Source organism: Stigmatopora argus, chromosome 8, assembly GCF_051989625.1.
Source record: "Stigmatopora argus isolate UIUO_Sarg chromosome 8, RoL_Sarg_1.0, whole genome shotgun sequence".
Taxonomy (NCBI): domain Eukaryota; kingdom Metazoa; phylum Chordata; class Actinopteri; order Syngnathiformes; family Syngnathidae; genus Stigmatopora; species Stigmatopora argus.
This window is the reverse complement of record NC_135394.1, coordinates 14,698,690-14,721,789: the sequence shown is the minus strand read 5'-3', so window position 1 is coordinate 14,721,789 and position 23,100 is coordinate 14,698,690. Positions and strand designations below refer to the sequence as shown.

Here is a 23,100-nt window from a genome sequence, read left to right as displayed (position 1 = left end):
GCGTTTAAAATAGTGTGCCCCCCCCTTTTTTGTTACCAAAAAATACTTTATTTGGGGACAGAGTTAGGTTCTTAACTTGTTTAGTGGCCGAGACAGATTGAAATGCGATGGCACAGCGGCCCTTTTAGCCCAAGACTGATTTTGAGTGACAGCATGGCGTTAAGATGAATATCTATCTAATGCCTGCTGTTTCCTTGACAGCATCTTTTGAGGTGGACCCGAGACCCAAATGCAATATTTTGTACTCGCGTCACTATGAATTCATTCCCTTGACGGACAGGATGCGTTATCTGCAGGACCCTTCTCAACGGAGTCCATTATCCCAACAGGCTTTGCTTTTCAGCAACATCCTCAAAAGGTCAAAGTAAACTATTAATGGGCTGACGCCATTGTTGTGCGGCAGGGAACATCCTCTTCTTGAGATTCATGTGGTATAACATGTCTACTCCGAGATGTCTGATGGGTTTTAGGGTCGGTACATGGGGGGGAATGGTCAAGATAGGGCAGCTTTTTACTTGGAGGGGGCGGAGTTTAGTTTTGAAAAGAAAAGTGAGGAGAGAATTTTGTGAATTTATGTCAACCTCTGAGCCGTCGGGTAAATGCGGATCGTGTAATTATGGCGAGATTAAAACAAATATCTATCGGGGTTGGCCCACTTGTGTATGCTTTAGCGCAGTGGCGTTACACTCGTTTTTGCTGGGAGCTACGTTGTAATTTGTTAGGATTTCCTCCGGAGAGTTATTAAGTCTGCCATTTACGTCTTGATGAGTATAATCGGCGATTAAAATGTATCGGCAAATGTTTAGAGCATTGTGTGACAACAGTGTCAGACTCGGGTTGGTTCGCGGGCCGCGTTAACGTCAACTCGATTTCATGTGGTCCGGACCATTTTAGATATAATATTTAGATTTTTTTTAATAAATGGATTAAAAAAACTGGATTAAAAGCCCTGAATATTCCGTTTTTTATAGAGCTAAAACAATGTTTATTTTAGCTTTTTTAAAATATATTTTTAGATTTTGCAAAATGATTTTTGAGCTAAAAACACAGAAAAAATGGATTAAAAAATTACAATTATTGATTTAAAAGCGGGAAAATCAGGAAATATAATATACATCTATACTCTTCATTTTAATTTCATCCTAAAACAGAAAGTCGGCACTCATGATTTACTTTCCCGGGCCACACAAAATGATGCGGCGGGCCAGATTCGGCCCCCGGGCCACCACTTTGACACCTGTGCTTTAGATCTATAAAAACGGACTATTTAGGGCACGGGTGTCAGACTCGGGTTGGTTCGCGGGCCGCGTTAACGTCAACTCGATTTCATGTGGGCCGGACCATTTTAGATATAATATTTAGATTTGTTTTAATAAATTGATTAAAAGAACTGGATTAAATTCCCTGAATATTCAGTTTTTTATAGATCTAAAACAATGTTTATTTTAGCTTTTTTAAAATATATTTTTAGATTTTACAAAATGATTTCTGAACTAAAAACACAGAAAAAATGGATTAAAAAATTACAATTATTGATTTAAAAGGGGGAAAATCAGGAAATTTAATATACATCTATACTCTTCATTTTAATTTGATCCTAAAACAGAAAGTCGGCACTCATGATTTACTTTCCCGGGCCACACAAAATGATGCGGCGGGCCAGATTTGGCCCCCGGGCTGCCACTTTGACACCTGTGGTTTAGAGAGTTAATGAATCAAATTGGTGACTTGAAATTTCAATCTCGTCTTTTCAGAGCCTTTTCATTGCCAATATTCTCATAGTTTTATCTATTTGCATTTTTCTTGGTAAGAGGAAATAAAACGTAGTTTTCAATTTAAAATGTGTAAATGCTTATCTCTTTCTATATTTTTATTTAGTCATTTTTCTTTTGAAAATGCATTTACATTTTAAAACAAGGGGAAAACTAGAAAATCCTCTTTAATTATTTTATTAAATTTAAAGAGTATCCAAGGTTTATTCATTTTCTTTATTTACAATTTTAAACAAAGGGAAATTAAGCAAATGCCCATATTTTTGCCCTCGATTTTTCTTGGTTAACGACATTGATTGCATTTAATTTTTTCTTGTTTTGAGAAAAATAAAGCCAATTCACACACAATGACGTCCCTCCGGTCGTGCGTGTCACCGCTAATGCTACAAGTCCCAGAAAGCTTTGCTTGTATGTTTCTGTGTCAAATAACACCCTGCCTGTGTTTTTTTATTTATTTTTTCCCGTCGTCCATGGCAACCATTCCATCACTTTCCTTAGCCAAATGCACTTCGATCCCAAAATTTACTCCTATTCCCTATGATTATCTCGATAGTAGGTTCCGATTTAAAAAACAAAACAAAATGAAGTTGAAGGCTACACATGGACAGTGTATTTCATAACTGTTAAGATCGGACAATTGTTCCCCTTATTAATGATTGCAATTTCCCTTATTAAGCAATTAAAAAAAATGCAACATGGCATATATTTACTCACATAAGGCGCACTTAAAAGTCTAAAATTTTCTGCAAAGTGGACGGGGTGCCCAATCAGTCGGTGCACTAAATTCAAGATTCTGTAGATTTCGCTGTATGATGCTGACAGTTTGACTGTCTGGTTACATTGCTCGTTGACGCGCTATATTTATATAGTGAAAAGGCGGACGTGTGAAAGGGGAATTGGATTGGATTGGAGTGGATAACTTTATTCATCCCGTATTCGGGAAATTACGTTGTCACAGTAGCAAGAGGGTGAGGATGCAGAAATAGGAAAGGCATTGTAGACATAAATGGATAGGTAATAAGTAAGTTAATAAATAAGTACATGAATAAATATATAAATAAATAAGCGTGTTGCTGAAATATATATATATATACATACATACACATACATATATAAGCACATATATATACATATGTATAGACATACATGCACATACATGTATATAAGCACATATATATACATACATGTTTATAAGCACATATATATATATATATATACATGCATGCATACACACATATATAAGCACATATATATACATACACATATATAAGCAGATATATATATACACATACATGTATATAAGCACATATATACATACATACACATACATATATAAGCACATATATATACATTCATACACACATATATAAGCACATATATCTACATACACATATATATAAGCACATATATACATACATACACATACATATATAAGCACACATATATACATACATACACATACATATATAAGCACATATATATATACATACACCTATATATATAAGCACATATATATACATACATACACATACATATATAAGCACACATATACATACATACACATACATATATAAGCACATATATATATATATACATACACATACATATATATATATATATATATACATATACATTTTTTTTGTTAAAGAGCCTGACAGCTGATGGGAGGAAGAATCTGCGGAAGCGCTCCTTCCTGCAATGAGGGTGCCGCAGTCTATTGCTAAAAGAACTCAGACTCATGCAGGGGGTGGGAGGTGCTGTCCATGGTGGACATCATCCTGCGCATATCATACTTGACGCATGACAATATTAGCAGTCGGCGATAACGTTTTCTGATACCAGTGACCGAGATGATCCGGATTAGAGCTGAAATGGGCAAACCAAATCGGTTTTACCAAAAACGTACTTAAAAAAAAATCCCGTACAAAAGTTGTTATACGGCGTACACAATTTGAAATGATTCAAAAATGTATTAAAATATGGGAAAAACATATATATTGACTGGTATGACACAGATGGTCCAACCTGGATTTGAACCTAGGACTCCAGAACTGTGAGGCAGATGTGCTAAAAAAAAATACCGTACAAAAGTTGTTATACGGCGTACACGATTTGAAATGATCAATAAACGTATAAAATACGGGAAAGCGTATAAGTTGGCAGGTATGGTGTTTGCTCACATACATTAAAAAAAACACGGATTCATGTTTATTTCAAAGTTTATTTGAATAGTGCTTCTGAAATGTATATTGCATACTGTATGTAGATAGAAGGGAAAACATGCACAAATACTGTAAATCTTTCTGAAAAAAATGATTTTGGCCCTCGGTTTAGTCCCCGTTTGATATTTTGCACCGCTGTGAATTTGAGTTTGAACCCCCTGTTTTAATGAGACTGATCAGGAAGTTTGTGTGAGCGGTTGCCAGGTAGCAAAAGAGAAAAACAAAAAAGGGAACGTTTTTATTCAAACCTCTCAAAGTTCGATTGTTGATTTGTTTTGTTTGTATTCCTCGGTTACTAAAATCCACTCAGTTGCATGTTTCCATCAAAAGCTAAAATTGGTGGGCCCACCTCCCCCGTGATTACCGCACACGCACACTCCCACTCAAGCAACAGTTAATTGGCTCCGTCTCTGCGTCGAAAGATACGCCGTCCGTCTTTTGTCACAGTTGAACGCCTTTGCTGTTAAAACAATTAAACCCACTGCAATGAGCAACGCGTTTGCCCGCCCGGGGTGATGTCAGCTCTCTTGCCCACAGTGTGCTCACACGGCACCCTCAAACACAAGAGCCCCCACACACGCATAAACACGCAAATACACTCCGACAAAAACACAGCGCGCCTTTGCGAGGTTCACTTGGAGATGGCAATGTTTTGAACACATCCCTTTTGTTTCCCAACTCTAGTAACACAGTCGAAAAAGGTAACCCTCACTGCGGAGGAGGAGGAAGATGACGAGGATGAAGAAGACATGCCAGACTTGGGGGGTCTCACCCTGAGCGTGGAGGATGCGCAACATTTCCTGCAACATGAAAACGGTAAAGAAAAAAAACACCGTCATGGAGTTAAATATGCTTAAATACACTTTACAGACGTGGAAATAGGATACTTATACTCGTCAATGATAATCAATGAGTTGAAGACTATGAAATAAAAAAAAAATTAAAAAAAATTCTAGTGTTAATGAGGGACAAAATGTTTATTTATTTTAATACATTTGATTTTTGATAGATCATTCTATGCATTCATAAAAAATATATTTAAAAAATGCAACAATGATCAACGTATTTTCTGGACTATAAATCACACCTTTTTTATAGATTAGCTGGACCTGCAACAAGTACTCAAGTGCGATTTTATTTTTTTTCCCTCTGACCAGTGACACAGCCTGTTATGTTTTTTTAATTTTTTTTATTTTTTAGGCTGTAGTTATCTAAAAAACTTATGTTAAGAGATATCATTAAGCCTATTGTTCTCCATTTCACTATTGTTACTTAAACAAATGTTCATTCTTGTTCTAATTAAATTAAAAATACCCTCCCAAAAATACGACTTATACTCCAATGCGAATGATCTATATATTTTTTAGCTTTCATCTTATATTCTTTAACTGGTGCATAAAAATTCCCTCCCAAAAATACGCCTTATACTCCAGTGCGACTCAACTATATTTTTCGTCTTCATTTTAAATTCCTTAACTGGTGCAAATGATCTTCAGGTTTGACTTATGGTCTGAAAAATACGGTATTTCCAAAAACATGAGGTCTATATAAATGGTGGACATCACGTTTTTGGGTCTCGTAAGCCACAAGAAATATTAATATTGTCGCATACATGACACAAAATGTCATGTGTATGTGGATACTAAGTCTTAATGAAGTAATTTTTTTTTTAAATTTACAAAATAGGGACTTGGCCTTTAAACGGTTAACATACCCACACACACATCCACACACACACCTGATCAAAACTTCATTTTCTTTTGACCAACTTCTCACAAGAATATCCATAGAAAAAAAACATTAAAATACATGCACACACTCACACAAATCCAATCCTAACGGAACTTTGAAGCACTCACTGTATATGTAATGTGTGTGTTCCTCAGACGAAGTGGCGCCCCCGATCAAACACGGCAGCTGCATCACAGACCGCCGCAGCACTTTCCAGCCTCACCTTGCCCCCGTGGTGACCCCAAGACAGGTAGCAACTTATTTCTATCAACTGTAAACATAAAAGCACTCTAATGAGACTTCCTGAACAATACACGACTGAATAAGAAATTCACGGGAGAATTACGAACCTTCGCGAGTAAACATCGTTTGTCTTACATCGGGGAAATTAGTAATTAAGAGTACAATTGACACGGTGTAAATGAGAAATATTTTTTCATGCATCTTACGCAAATGATAAGCAGATTGAGTTCCATCAACCTCAATTGAACAGTACGTGAAAACCGCAAACGCCATCACGCCGATATTTTTTAAGCTCCTGGCGAATACCAAAGAGATCACGGCAAATTTATTCATCTGAGGCATTTGAGAAGACCTGACATTTAATCAACGCAAGACAAATTGCGGTCTCAAACATGAATAAGGGTTTCAAATTAGGGTTTTCAACGCAGGGTTCGGGTTTCAAATGAGGTGAGTGCTTGACCCTTGTTGCCATTGCTATTCATATGCAAAAAAAAATGGATGAAGATGATAAATAATCTGCGCTCTTTTTTTTCCCCCTTGCAGACTTCCTCTCTGTTAAAAGAAAAAAAAATAGTCTGCAGCTACTTTCCGTGGCAGGCGGCGGGCTTAACAATGTGTGACATTTACATCTCGTCTCGTTGCAATAGTCTGGAATTGTTCAATTTGGCTTCTGATGTTAGCGAAGAGGGAAAAAAATGGCACAAAAATCATTTGTTCCGCCGTCTCTCCTTTGGTGACTGTTCCTGCGCCGTTTCAGTATCCTTAGTGATCCTATTAACAAAACGCGCAGTCTGCGTGCATGCCTTCACAGCAAGGTAAATAGACTTTGGAATGAATTTTTTTTTTCATTTTTTCTAGCTAAAATTTTGCAATATAATTGCGATTATTCACAAGTAAAATCTGGTTTAGGATTTCAATCAGGTCTTGATTTCGAGTCATTGTTTTCAAACAGGATTAGTGTTTCAAGGGAGCATTCAAACATTTTAATTTACGAACTGCTCATCCTTACAAGGGTCGTGGGGGGTGCTGGAGCCTAGCTCAGCTAACTATAGGCACCAGGGGGGGAATTTGTGGACATCTAATCGCAGTGCATATTGAGATGCTCAACCGGCCAATCATAGCTAGGGGCAATTTAGAGTGTCCAATAGGCCTACCATGTTTGTGGGATGTGGGAGGAAACTGGAGTACCTGGAGAAAACCCACGCAAGCCCAGGGAGAGCATACAAACTCCACACAGAAAAATCCAGACCTGGAATCGCATATTCCATCTCAGAATTGGTAGCCCGACGCGCTAAATACTTGTTTTTCTCATTATTTACAATTTTTACCTTAAAAGTTAACTCACGTTTTCATCATTTGCCTTATTTTTTTGAACAATCGCATCTTTTCAACACAGCGCGTACCCACGCAAGTAAAAAAAACAAAACACAGCTGTTATACAATTTTCACCACCGCTCTCATTTTCCATTTTGTCTGGGAAACATATATTTTTTTTCTATATTTCTCTATCTTGATCGCCGATGCTTGTTTGTAGGTCAAAGCCACGCTGGAGCGCCTGTACGACAACAAAAAGATCGCCAGCGCCACTCACAACATCTACGCCTACAGGTCAGTGACACACGCCAGCCTTTCCTCTTGTCTCCAAATGTCACCTGACTGCAATTAAAGGTCAACAAAGAAGTGTCTTGAAACGTGGGGGGTGTTTGCGACTACGTGAGTCGCAGACGCACGCACTGGCCTGTTTGCCTTTTTGTCCATTTTCTCTTACTTTTTTAGCACGCTCTAATGAGGTGCAGCTGCTGAGGCGCTCGCTGGCATCCAGGGAGGAGTCGCTGACATTTAAAGCAAACTTCACTGGCAGTTACAAGTCGGCCAAATTCTTTTATTTCATACCTGGCGTGCGTATGTGTGTGTGTTAGGATCTACTGCGAGGACAAGCACAGCTTTCTGCAGGACTGCGAGGATGACGGGGAGACGGCGGCAGGTGGCAGGTTGCTCCATTTGCTGCAGGTGAGCGCTCCATTAGTCACGCACTCCAGCTAAGACAGGCTCGCAGGCTGAAAAAACAAAGCGACCTATCATTTAGCATAGGACTGTAACTTATTCACTTCACCCTTGCAGTCCCACTGCCAATTTACTCGTTCAGTGCGTTTGACATCTCGGAATATTTCCTGTATTTTCTCGCATATAAGCCGTATTTGTAGCTAAAAAAATGATGACTGAATCCAGGGTATGGCATATATGTGCCTATATTCGATCAAAAGAAAATAAACCAAGAAAATAATTTAAATGGAGAGCGGTATTTTCATAAGAATTCAAAAACTATCGTATTTACTCCCATATAAGCCGCATGAGCTGGACAAAAAAATGACAAACGAGGGTACGGCTTATATGCGCATAAAAAGACACCATGCACGAAACTGTAGGGTGACATAGACGAAACGCCATGACAAAGCAACCTATCATTCAGCATAGGACTTTAACTTTTTCACTTCACCCTTGTAGTCCCACTGCCAATTTACTCGTTCAGTGCCTTTGACATCTAGGAATATTTACCGTATTTTCTCGCATATAGGCCGTTTTTGTAGCTCAAAAAAATGATGACTGAATCCAGGGTACGGCTTATATTCGCATAAATTAGATCAGAAGAAAACAAACCAACAAAATAATTAAAATGGACAAGGATATTTTCATAAGAATTCAAAAACTACCGTATTTACTCGCATATAAACCGCATAAGTCGGGCCAAAAAATGACTGAAACGAGGGTACGACTTATATTCGCATAAATTAGATCAGAAGAAAACAAACCAACAGAATAATTAAAATGGACAAGGATATTTTCATAAGGATTCAAAAACTACCGTATTTACTCGCATATAAGCCGCATAAGTCGGGCAAAAAAATGACTGAAACGAGAGTACGGCTTATATCCACATAAATTAGATCTGAAGAAAACAAACCAACAAAATAATTAAAATGGACAAGGATATTTTCATAAGAAATCAAAAAGTACCGTATTTACTCGCATGGAAGCCGTATAAGTCGGGCAAAAAATGACTGAAACGAGGGTACGGCTTATATGCGCATAAAAAGACAACATGCACGAAACTGCAGGGTGACAGAGACGAAAACCCATGACAAAGCAACCTATCATTCAGCATAGGACTTTAACTTTTTCACTTCACCCTTGCAGTCCCACTGCCATTTACTCGTTCAGTGCCTTTGACATCTAGGAATATTTACCGTATTTTCTCGCATATAAGCCGTATTTTTAGCTAAAAAAATGATGACTGAATCCAGGGTATGGCTCATATGTGCATAAATTAGATCAGAAGACAGAAAACAAACCAACAAAATAATTAAAATGGACAAGGATATTTTCATAAGAATTCAAAAACTACCGTATTTACTCGCATATAAGGCGCATAAGTCGGACAAAAAATGACTGAAACGAGGGTACGGCTTATACGCGCAGAAATTAGATCAGAAGAAAACAAACCAAGAAAATAATTTAAATGGACAAGGATATTATCATAAGAATTGAAAAACTACCGTATTTACTCTCATATAAGCCGCATAAGTCGGGCAAAAAAATGACTGAAACGAGGGTACGAGGGTACGGCTTATATGCGCATAAAAAGACAACATGCACGAAACTGCAGGGTGACAGAGACGAAACGCCATGACAAAGCAACCCATCATTTAGCGTAGGACTTTAACTTTTTCACTTCACCCGTGTAGTCCCACTGCCAATTTACTCGTTCAGTGCCTTTGACATCTAGGAATATTAATCGTATTTTCTCGCATATAGGCCGTATTTGTAGCTAAAAAAATGATGACTGAATCCAGGGTACGGCTTATATGCGCATAAATTAGATCGGAAGAAAACAAACCAACAAAATAATTCAAATGGACAAGGATATTTTCATGAGAATTCAAAAACTACCGTATTCACTCGCATATAAGTCGGACAAAAAATGACTGAAACGAGGATACGGCTTATATGCGCATAAATTAGATCAGAAGAAAACAAACCAACAAAATAATTAAAAGGGACAAGGATATTTTCATAAGAAGTCATTTTTGTAGCTAAAAAAATGATGGCTCAATCCAGGGTACGGCTTATATGCGCATAAATTAGACTTGACAAAGTAGAAAAAAAGATAAACAGATAAAACGTTACATTTATTTTGACGTCTATGACTGAAATTCAAGAAAAAAAACGTATCTTGCATAAAATGTGAAAAAAACACCTATGCACTGTTTTAATGCCTTCCAATTGGATCAAATTAGTTGTGTTTGTCATGTGTTTAAATGGATTTGACGTCAGGGGTTAAAAAATTACGGCACCATGGTTACCAGATACCGCAACATGGTTGATGATGGTTAATTTTTTAAATGAAGTAACTCAATTTAGCCTAACAAAGTTCCTTGACAGCAGAAATCCACAGAATATGAGAAAAATTGGTTTGCTGTGGGGATCGTCAGATTAATGTCATTTTTTAAAATGTCTTCTGTTCCAATCAAATTCAGTCTTTTTGGAGACATTTAAATGTCAATGGCTGCAAATGAATTCATGCTCATTTGGTTTCATATGTTTGAATATGTTATTGTATTTTTCGGACGATAAGGCAAGTCACATTTTTTTAAAAAGTCCAGCCAAATATGAAACAAGTGCGATTTAGAGCTCATAAAATATACAGCTATATTTAAAAAAAAAATGGCAAGGAGACATTATGATACCCTTTCCTTAATCCAGTTTAAACTTTGCTATTATAACACGTTGAAAGCAAGGAATTCAGTGCTGCAGGGCTAAACCCGTGTTCAAGTCAAACATTTTATATTCTCTCTTAAAAAGGATCGTTTTTTTTTTCCTGGGCTCGGTGAGGTTAGTCACGGGCTGTCTGACCTATTGCCCCTTCCCAAGCGACCATTGCTCGGGGACCTCTAAGAGACTCCGAGGCAAAGTTTTGCTGGGTAAGCTGATGTAACACCGAAAAGTTCTCCGAGAAGAAAATGTTTTACGCCTAATTGTGTCTCTTCCAAGTGCTCTGCTCATTCATTTCCACAGTCCGCCGAGCCTTTTAAAGTGTGATTGTTAATGAGGAAAAAGCTATATGCAGCTTCCCCGTCATCTTTTACTCGTGCTTGGCGCTAATACGCTTGGTTTTTAAATGGAAGTGTCTCGCTTTGCAAACCGACCTTCTTTGAGTCAGGCATTAGCAATGCATTAGATGTATATGTGCATGTAGATTCGCTGTCTAGAAATTCAGGGACAGCCAAAATCCAAATTAACATAGCAGGATGTGGTATTCGTATTGTTAGTCTGGTGACATTACAGGTGGGCTTGTCATGAAAATTACCATAACGACTTATCGTCCAATATATTAATTAGATCAGATTAGTTTCTCACGGCTCAGTAAATTACATGCGTTGTCACCATTATGGGCATTATTGCATGTTTTTGCTTCGTTCTAAGGACTGCAGGTACTCCAGAATTTCCGACATTACCTTGAATATTTAATCAAATGGCAAATGAAGGTGTTTTTGCGTTAATTCCTTTTTTTTTCAGAAACCCATCAAAATCTATTGGTGAATAGAAAAGCCTTGAACAACAAATTGCTCTTAGCTTGTTTTGAATTGACGTTTCGATCAACTCGGCAACTAATTAGTGAACTGATAAACAAGGCTATGAGATTAGCGTACTTAACATTTTAGATAGGTTTTTTAGCTGCTGTTTGAAAACCTAACTGGATTCTGAAATACAACATCAGTCCTGTGGAAGTATTTTTTTGAACTAGATAACGCAGTGCGCCAATAAATTTGCTCTAATAAGGCCACGACAAAAAAATGGTCAAATTTTTAGTCCTAAAAAAATACAAAAAATAATGATCACTTGCCCAGTACAGCAACACTCAAGATTGGTTAGAATTGTTGGAAAATATTCTTAATTTTAATCAGAATCTATAAGTGCTGGCAAAAAAACCCACATACGTGCATGAACTAACATAAGTTTTGTGTTTTTGCTGCTTTTCTGTCTTTTTAATTGCATTTTGGTATTTCGTTTTTTAACTAGGTCTACAATGTCTTCTGTGTCTTATGTCTGTCTTGCTACTGCAACCAAGACATTTCCCAAATACAGGATGAAATGAAGTTCTAACCTAACCACAAAAAAGGCCACAAAATCCTGTGAAAACACAGAATATGATGACTAAACTTTCAAAATGTCAATCAGAAACATTGATTTGATATTTCAGTAAATTTAGGGAATGACAAAATCAGAAGTCAAAACATCATCATTCACACAAACTTCCATCATAAATGCATTTACATATTGTGTAACATGGCAATCTGTCCCGTGGTGGAGTTGTTATTAATCTTCTCCGTTCTCATATCAAAGAGCCGCTTGCAGTTGTCTGTTTTTGTTTTGGCGGCTGTTGTCAGATGGCTTTGTGATTCACAATCCTACGCACATACAAGTTATTGTCACAGCGTCGTGTGTATCAGCAACACTGAAGGCAAGCAAGGACTAATTAGGAGCCATTTTAACGTAAACAAAGTAGCCGAGCAATTTTAGACAAAACTCATTTCATTCGGTCCGTTTCTTTGCCGTCAAAAATAATTTAACAGAAGTTTAAAACATCAAAAATAAAACTTCACATTGTCGCACGTGGGAAAGTGTGACAAAAAAATGCATGTTATTTCATTGATTTTTCTTTTTGATAGCGGAAAAGTCTTGATTTTCATGTATTATGAATGTCCCTGAAATAATACAAAGCTGGTAAAGCTACGGCATTTTAAATTCTTTTTATGTGGCTTTGATGAAAAATAAGCTTTAATATTTGATTGGCGACCCTTGCAGGAAATGATTAGTCCCCCACACTTTTTTATAAATGATACGAGCACCTGAGAGACTTGCAATGTTAACAAAGCAGCAAGAAAATGCTTGCTTTATTTCCAATGTGGATTCGTTGTATGTATTTGTAATTTCACATCCTGAGAATTCATATTTAAAACCGAGCGCAGGAAAATGAGTCCAGTTGACCCATTTTTTTTCCCCCAAACCGAAGTTTGGGCATAATCAGAGAGAGAGTAGCGTCTGAGCTTTCCAATTGCATATCATCCATCCGGCTATGGCGTTTCATCTCCGAGAAATTGAGATAGCAACCTTTCGCTGTCCTTAGCAACCAGCATGTTTGTGAGTCCAAACTACCACCCACATTTGTCACAGAAATTCAGGACATACTGAACAACAATTTGTGTCTTTCAGCCATGAAATAACTCGAGTCGCACGAACACGAGTTTTTATACACTAATGGAGTGAAGGATTCTTGTCAAAATGTATTCAAAAATAAATTATAAGCCTCACACAGATCCATAACTATTGAAATTTTGCTTTTAGAAAAGAGTGTTTTGCCTCTGCATAGATGAAACCGATGATATAATCGAAAGTGGCGTAATTCCGGGTTCAAACTGGAGGCAGAATCGGGGGGAACTTGGGTGCCTGCCGAATGATAATTATTCAGTTATTCATCATTTGTACTCCGATAATTATCTTACATCTATGTATATGATCTCTAGAGGCCGATTGGGGGGGGAAATAATTTATCTGAGTTTGTCGTTTTTAATATCTTCATTGGCCACACATAATTTCTCAGTCTGCCAAAGCAGTCCAGTACAATGCTTTGATCAAAACAAAAATATACGCTACATTAATCTCTCGAAAATCGCAAAAAAGTCGAAGGACTTGGACTAAAACTCCTGTTTACCATTTTATATATATATATATATATATATATATATATATATATATATAAATAAAGGGGAGAGGAACTATTTTCACTGTGAGTACAGTATTTAAAGTTATACAGTATTTGTAGATATTTATACATTAGTCTTTTGACATGCTAATAGCTGTAATATTGAACAAATATACACTTTTTGATCATTGTACTTGTTTACTGTGGAAGCAGTCTTTAATCTTTTCTGTCTTTTTGCACCATGCTGCAAACGCTTGTCGTAATCATAATTTTCTGTCTTTTTTAAACGATTATCAATCCGTTTTTATTTATTTATTTTTTTTAGTCCAACTAGTTTTGAAGTTGAAGAAGCCATCTGTCAATATATACAAAGGAAAAGTCGTAACGTGAACTGACACTACCTTGGCGTGAATTTCAATCTTGGAATCAATTTTACTGACACGCTACTTCCTGTAGATGGCAGCGTGGCACCATTAATTGTACGCAGTGATTGATAGGGAGAAATTAAAGGCAGGAATCCTTTGAGAATGACAGACTTGAGGGACTTATATTTCAAATTGAGCAAATATTTTCGCGCCCCCGGAATTGGAATAAAAGTTACTTTGAAACTCACTTCTTAATTTCCGCACACAGGTGCTATGCGGGTGAGTTAGCCAGCCAGAAAAGCCCGCAGCAATTGTTAAACGAGAAATATATCTTAAAAGTTCTCGGGAATTAAATTCTCATTCCTAGCAGGTCGCGTTGAATATAATTACGGGAATTTCTCCCTCTAATATTGCACTTGTTAAACTCCATTCCATCCTTGTTATAGCCATTTGATGGAGAAGTAAAACTTCCAGACATGAGAGGAAAACTCTTGGACAAAGTCCATTGTTGTGGCAAAGTGATACTTTATATCTTTCCATCTGTTCCGACAGCCGAACGCACACATTCATCTTCTCCTCGTGACACTCACGGCCCACAGAGCAATTTACATCAAGTACTTTGGCATTAATCTGTTCTGCTCTAATCTCATTGCTCTCCCCGCATCCCTTCCACTCCGTTTTCTTATACTTGATTGGTGCTTTTCTGCCAATGAGCACCCAAGTGCGCCACCATGAATAAAAGAAGAGACTGATTAATAATTTGGGTTGCCAGATGCGCTCTCCTCCCCGTTACTCGTCGGAAGATCCAAAGATCGGACGCTTTGAGGAAAGTTGAACAGTTTTGAAAGGGGAGGTATATCGTGATTGCCTCGCTGTTTGCTGGGACTTTGATGAGAGGATTAGTTTAATCCATATTCAGCGTCGCTTGTTATAAAGCAGCATCTTTATCACTGACGCTGATGTGATGTGCATCTTCTCGGCATACAACACGTGCTACTCTGAAGCAATAAATTCCTCTTACAATGTCATCATTTGATGGAAGAGCAGCGTTTTAGCCACTTTTGTCTTTTCCTGTTTTTCCTCCCTTTTACCATATCTGTCAACTTATGTGTTTACCCCGTTTTTTTAATGATTTCAAATTGTGTACGTCGTATAACAACTTTTGTACGGGATTTTTTTAACTGTTTTTTGTAAAACCGATCCCGTCTTCCCCATTTCGGGTCTAATCCGGATCGTCATGCTTCGAATCAGTCACTTCCGCCTTTACATGATATAAATATAGTGTGTCAGCAAGCAATGTGGCCAGACAGTCAAGCTGTCAGCGACATACAGCAAAATTCCCCGTATTTTATACGTTTTTGATCATTTCAAATTGTGTACGCCATATAACAACTTTGGTACGGGATTTTTTTTGTAAGTTTTTTTTGTAAAACCGATCTCGTTTTACCCATTTTGGCTCTAATCCGGGTTGTCTCGGTCGCTGGTAGCAGACAAAACTGTCATCGTCGATTGCTAATGTTGTCATGCTTCGAATCAGTCACTTCCGCCTTTTCATGATATAAATATAGTGTGTCAGCAAGCAATGTACCCAGACAGTGAAGCTGTCAGCGACATACAGCAATATTCGCCTTAGTTTGTACGTTTTTGATCATTTCAAATTGTGTACGCCGTATTACAACTGCTGTACGGTATTTTTTAAGTACGTTTTTTTGGAAAAACAATCTCGTTTTACCCATTTCGACTCTAATCCGGATCGTCTTGGTCACTGGTACCAGACAAAAATGTCATCGTCGGTTGCTAATGTTGTCATGCTTCGAATCAGTCACTTCCGCCTTTTCATGATATAAATATAGCGCGTCAGCAAGCAATGTACCCAGACAGTCAAGCTGTCAGCGAGATACAGCCTAATACCCCATATTTTATAAGTTTTTGATCATTTCAAATTGTGTACACCGTACGGGATTATTTTTGTATGTTTTTTTGTAAAACCGATCTCGTTTTTCCCATTTCGGCTCTAATCCGGTTCGTCTCGGTCACTGGTAGCAGACACAAAATGTCATCGTTGATTGCTAATGTTGTCATACTTTGAGCATGATATGCGCACGCGCGTCATTCACTTCTGCCTTTTCATTATATAAATATATTGTGTCAGCAAGCAATGTACCCAGACAGTCAAGCTGTCAGCGACATACAGCAAAATTCCCCGTATTTTATACGTTTTTGATCATTTCAAATTGTGTACGCCGTATAACAACTTTTGTACGAGATTTTTTAAAGTACGTTTTTGTAAAACCGATCTGGTTTTACCCATTTCGTCTCTAATCCGGATCGTCTTGGTCACTGGTAGCAGACAAAAAATGTCATCGTTGATTGCTAATGTTGTCATACAACAAAACTTCCACCTTTTCATTATATAAATATAGCGCATCAGCAAGCAATGTACCCAGACAGTCAAGCTGTTAGCGACATACAGCAAAATCTAGAGAATCTTGAATTTGGTGCATATAAAAGACTGATTGGGCACCCCGTCCACATTGGAGAATTTGTTTTTTTCGTTGCATTTCTATGTGGTTTTTTTTTGCGTAATAAGTGGAATTGCAATCATTAAGGGGAACAATACAATTGGGTGAGGTTGACAGGTATGCTTTTACTGTCTTGTGTGGGAAGCGAGGCACAATTAAATCATATTCATCTCTTAAACCCAAATCTTATAAGCTTCTGACCACTTGACTATCCCCCACTCATGCTAGAAAAGGAGAAATTTACATTTTTACTCAGTTTTCGGTTAGAGTGAAGGACGCTCTTGGCAGCATTGCAGAATAAAGGTTGACCCATGAAAATGATGTCTTTAATATCTGTTGGGCTTTTGAGATTGCATCTGAAATTAATTCTTTGACACAGTTTCGCCAAATCAGGCCATCGCATGATTGTTTTTTCATTTTGTATTTTCTCTATAATTTATGACTCGGACATGAGATTGTTTTTATGTCACATGTTGCCGCTCTAATTGGTCGTCAATTACTTATGACGGTACAATCTGATAATATTTAGAATGGCGTGTTCGCACACCTTTTTAGGAAATGGCCATCTTTAAAGTTTGGGGAGTTAAGTCGCTCAATAATTAGCTGAGTGAATTATTTTAATCGCATGTTCCCATCGCAGCCACCAAAGACGTTACGGCTTTTATGCGCTTCATTGTGTTGAACAGATTCAACGGAGAATAATGTGTCTTAATACAGAGCAGAATCCACTGTCATTTTCTTAGATCTCGCCGCTCGCGTGGTGGTTCAAACGTGCAAACAAGTACTTAGCGACACCTGCTACATCTTTTCCCTTTGAAATCTCATTTTCACTCGCTAGTCCGATTTTGCAGAAGGATAAAGTTTCTTTGCGGTGTTTTTTTGTAGTTTAATGTTGGATTTTTGTGTAGAACAATGCGAAAGTCACATTTTATTAATTGTGATCACAATTGATAATTGTTCCTTATTAGCTTCAGCCCTTGTAGTTTCATTCCTGCTCTTTTTTTTAAAGATGACTTTTAGTTGTAATTTAGTCTTTTGCACACTGTCTACTTTCAATTTGCAGCTACTCAAAATTAATAAACTATTTTATTTTATTTTAGCCGACTCATTTGAGTGTAAAAAATAAATGTTTCCACAATTTTACGTCAATACATCACACAGGACCCATTTATTTTAAGAATAGCAGTTTTATTTCTGCAAAATTGTATAACCATTTTGAAAAATTTCATTTTTTTGTGAACATCTGATAGAAAATAGTTAGCATTTTCCTAAACTAGCAAAGGTGACGTTTTAGTCATTCAGATGCGTTTTCATCATCATGAAACACATTTTTTTCCACAAAATATACTCAAACGACAGTCTTTCATACTATATTAATGTGACAATTAAAAAAAAACATGTCATTTTACTTTTCATTTTATTGTAGATTCTGGATGTGCGCAACGTCCTAGTGGTGGTATCCAGGTGGTATGGAGGGATTCTACTTGGTCCTGACCGCTTCAAGCACATCAACAACTGCGCTCGAAGCATTCTGGTGGAAGAAGGATACACCGCCTCATCGGTGAGAAAATGTATCTTCATTTTTTACTGGGTTTCTGCGAGGTTTTCCTGTAAAACGTTCAAGGCAATTTAAAATGGATGATCAATTTACAACGTGCCACCCAGAAAATGAATACAACTCCCCACCTTAAGGCAACTTAGGCTCCCCCTAAAGGACCACTATGTAAGATTTGCATTTTAATTATTCATTAAATGGACCTAATATAAGGTCTGTTTTACGATCAGCCGTAAAATGAAGTTCAAATACATACATTGCATATGTAAGTAAAGGTCTTTTTTTTTAACTAATTCCCTTCCATTGATGGTGATAAATGTCCAGTCCTTTTAAATGCATACTAGTAACAGATAAACTTAAATTCTCAGTAGAAGAATAAAAAACGTCAGATAACTGGACATATTTTATCATCATTATCATGGTGTCAAGTTAAATACTAAGTGCAAATACGTAAAAGTTAAATACAACTGATCTGTACTTGGACAGCCACTCATTTGCGTACCTATAAATGGAGGGTACACGGTCGATTGGTCGCCGGTCTTTTGGTCGCCCGGAAGGTAAGTGATAATTACCATTTAAATCGTTGCTCAAATTCCCTAAATACAAACTGCGAATTACTATTTAGTCATACTTAATGCCCTAGTAATTATTAGGCTAAAGAAAAGCTCCAAATTTCTTGTACTTTGATTGTTTTTTATTGGAGAACTTGTTAATACCGTGACTGACGTAGCTTCTTAAAGGGACAACGCATGTACATACAAACTCTTATACACTCACACGTCGACTCAGTGAAACTGCTCATGGCCATTGTTGGCTTTTATTGATGCGTAGACCATGTTGGACCGTCAATGGCACTAAAAATGACCAATCGCTGACAGCCGTTTCAGTTAAAAAGGAATGGATGCTGTTGATGGCAGTGAATGAGTTGAAATCGTAATTTAAAACAGCATCACCAGTGCAACTGTGGCTCAATTTCGTGTGCGGTCTTTTGGTCGCCGGTCTTTTGGTCGCCGGTCTTTTGGTCGCCGGTCTTTTGGTCGACGGTCTTTTGGTTGTCGGTCTTTTGGTCCCGGTCTTTTGGTCGCCCGTTGTCGCAGTCGGGGCGACCAATCGACGACACACAAAATTGAGCCACAGTTGCACTGGTGATGCTGTTTTAAATTTTGATTTCAACTCATTCACTGCCTTCAACAGCATCCATTCCATTTTAACTGAAACGGCTGTCAGCGATTGGTCATTTTTAGTGCCATTGACGGTTTCAGTCCAGAGTTTAGGTGGCCTCTGAGAGAAGTGAATGCCAGGTGTTAAACTTTACACTCTCCTATAGATAGCATTGTGGAAAATCATTTTTACTAGGCTCTCCTGTGCCTCTGATATTACTTCGAAGTCACTAAAATGCCTTCAGACACCAGCGAGCGCCGGTTTGTCAAATTGACACTATAATATCACGTAGCAACTGCCAACAGGCCTCCGAGTATCGGGATCAAGGACCAAATGTTCATCGCTGCGTTCTTTGAATTATGCTCAGCTGCTAAAAAATAAAAGCGCGGGTTTCAAAAATATGTCCGTCGGCCCCCATTAGTGCCGACGCGGTACGTATGGAGTATACATTTTAAGTTAGGTGGCGGTGACCACTCGCCCAAGTGTTTTGCTTGGAGAGCAAATAGCGACAAAAGCTAAAGTTCTTAAGACCGGACTCCGACTCTGACTGAGTTGAAAGCTCCAACTGCCGCCACTCCAGGAAGCGCTTGCTCATTTGGAGACCATTTTCAAGCGTCTGGTTTGAGAGATCAAACGCTTCCCCCCCCCCTCGGCGTCGACAGCCACAAAGTCAGCCGCCGGTCCGCTTTGAAGCCATCTTTGTTAGGCAAACTTATTTCATTGAAATTGCACTGGAGCTTTGAGGTGGAACATCACACCTAGATTAAAGGTAGACACAAAAAAATAAATAAAACTTCAAAAAGATGTCAGATCACTTTCAGGCGAGGGGGGAAAAATACAGGTGCTTCATTTGCACGCCTAAATTTGAAACAACACGGGAATGGCCTGAGGAAACTATTGGGAACGCTTTTGTCTTCTCCCTTGATGAGGAGCAAACATGGCTTGCAATTATTATTTTGACTTTTTTAATACAAAATTGTTCAGGACCTCAAAAAAATATGATTTTGAATATACTATAAAAGAGGGACAATAAGTTTTGCTCTAAATAATTAAAATGGTGAAAATAAATAAATATAATGAACCTTTTTAATTTATCTTTTAAATAATTTTGTTTTTTTCTTCTTCAGTGTTTAAAACATATATATATATATATATTAAACACTGAAGAAGAAATATATATAATTTTTCTTTTAATTAAAAAATCTTGTTTTTTTTTCTTCATTTTTTTTAAATCTGAAAATGCTATCTTTGCAGTGTTATTTATTTTTTCTAAAATTGCAATAATGCACTTTGTTCCTACTTTTTCTTTCTTGAAATTTTGACTTTTTCTTAAATATTGCCTTATTTTCCCCAGAAAATAATATTCCCTATTTATTATTTGCATTATTTATATTGTTTTGCCCCAGTAAATGCATTTTCTTCACACAAAAAATAGATCATAGTTCTTGGACTGTTTCAATGGACTGTTATTTTTTTCTTTTAAATAGAAAAACCTTTCCAGAAAAATATTCATTTAACATTTAAATATTTTGACCTATCTCAACACTTTTACAGTATATAAGCAAGGTTATTGTTGTAGTTTTAATATTATGTCCCATATTTTTGGGGGGCGCAAAACAATATAAAAAAAAAAATACTTCTTTTGCAAATGAAAATTCAAGAAAATTACAAATGAAACACATTCTGCAATTTGTCTTTGGGCAAAATTTAATGCTTCCGCCATCTTCCCCCATTTCACAAATTCGAGCCATTTGCAAACCTCGCTTACTTACGTGACTTGAACGCAATCACAGTCCGAATCTGCACTTTTAATTACTTCCATTCTCCCTGTAAACGTGGTGTCGTAACCTCCGCGCCTAAAGTAGCAGGGTGATAAATGGGTCACGCTCCTGATAGATTCCCATTATTCCCACTCTTGCCCTCCAGGCAAAGAGAAATTCCTCCAGCGCAGCCGAGCTTACGCTGGGCAAACATCTACCTCGATTATTTACTCGCGGCCCGGCCGGCGAGCGCCCTCGAGGCTCCCTCGCGGAGGCGATCGATAAAATTAATCACGACACCGTTGTTATTAGAGTGTCCGAACAAGCCAGTGGCAACGATATCCGCCTCGTGGCCCGGTTAAGCGTTCTGATCAATGTGATTAATTATATTTACCTGACAATGACACGCCATGTTGGCCTTGTAAGGGGAAAAATGAGGGAGTGACCAGGGGCGCATTTATCTGAACCTCGACCGGGCTATTTAATTAAGGGGGAACAACACTAACATAGCAAAGTGACAAGCTTTTTATTGGGCTGATTGTGATTTACGAGCGACGTAAAGTCCTCTCACGAGAGGCGACGTGACCATTAGCGTTGGTCCTGTTTACCGATGAGCGCTTTCTAACCTATGTCGAAAGAAAAAGGGCCGTATTTTCTCGCATATAGGCCCTATTTTCTCGCATATAGGCCCTATTTTCTCACATTAGGCCCTATTTTCTCACATATAGGCCCTATTTTCTCACATATAGGCCCTATTTTCTCACATATAGGCCCTATTTTCTCACATATAGGCCCTATTTTCTCGCATATAGGCCCTATTTTCTCGCATAGGCCGCATTTTCTCGCGTATAGGCCGTATTTTCTCGCGTATAGGCCATATTTTCTCGCGTATAGGCCGTATTTTCTCGCATATAGGCCGTTTTTTCTTGCATATAGGCCGTATTTTCTCGCATATAGGGTGCATTTTCTCGCATATAGGCCGTATTTTCTCGCATATAGGCCGTATTTGTAGCCACAAAATTGATGACTGAATCAAGTTACGGCTTATATGCGCACAAATTAGTCTTTACATGTACGAAACGACATAACGTAAGACAATGCGGCTGATATGGTCATTTATTTCAAAATAGAGAAAAAAATATAACAGATAAAACGCTAAACAAAATTTATTTTGACGTCTATGAATGAAAAGGACTGGGCACTAAAGTAAAAAAAAATATATATATATACTTTTTCTTTTTTTTTAAAGTTCGTAAAAATGTGAAAAGCCACGGTGAAACTCACAAGCGGAAGCCACTCCCCCGTCCTTCGCTTGCTTCTAGGACTCAGCACTGAAGTAAAAAAATTAAATAACCCTACTTTGCGGTTTTTCGTTTATCTCGGCTATGTCTGGTCTACATTAACCGCGATAATCGAGGGATTACTGTATATTTGAAGTTTTGCTGAAAACTAAAATCACCCTCAACGCCTATCCGGTTTGGTGGTTTTCCGCTGTTTGGTGGTTTTACTCACACGAAAGCTGCTAAATTTTAATGTGCTTCAATGAGACCGGCTGAAAAAAAGTTCCCAAATTTTTTTGACTTTAAATGGCACCATCTCAAAAAGCATATGGAAAAAAACCTATAAAGCTCACATTGGAATACAGCTCACATTTTGGGGGAATTTCATTTCACTACATACCAAGAACTCACTTTATACTGTACATTATAGTTAGAACAATAAAATAGAGACTGTTAGCCGTTGTATAGCTAACTACACCTAACAAAACACAACTTAAACCAAGGGTGTCAGACTCGGGTTGGTTCGCGGGCCACTTTAACGTCAACTTGATTTCACGTGGGCCGGACCATTTTAGATATAATATTTAGATTTTTTTTAATAAATGGATTATAAGAACTGGATTAAAAGCCCTGAATATTCAGTTTTTTATAGATCTAAAACAATGTTTATTTTAGCTTTTTTTAAATATATTTTTAGATTTTACAAAACGATTTTTGAACTAAAAAT

At 37.6% G+C, this 23,100-nt stretch overlaps 1 protein-coding gene across 1 annotated transcript in view; it reads left to right on the top strand.

Annotated features, from left to right (window-relative positions):
- Positions 1-23,100, top strand: part of impact (impact RWD domain protein) — a 29,877-nt gene that overhangs the window by 3,251 nt on the left and 3,526 nt on the right. Inside the window, exons 6-10 of the mRNA XM_077606900.1 lie at positions 4,679-4,810; positions 5,881-5,975; positions 7,503-7,576; positions 7,888-7,978; positions 18,044-18,178. Of these exons, the coding sequence (XP_077463026.1) occupies positions 4,679-4,810; positions 5,881-5,975; positions 7,503-7,576; positions 7,888-7,978; positions 18,044-18,178 (527 nt within the window). The remainder of the gene's footprint in view (positions 1-4,678; positions 4,811-5,880; positions 5,976-7,502; positions 7,577-7,887; positions 7,979-18,043; positions 18,179-23,100) is intronic.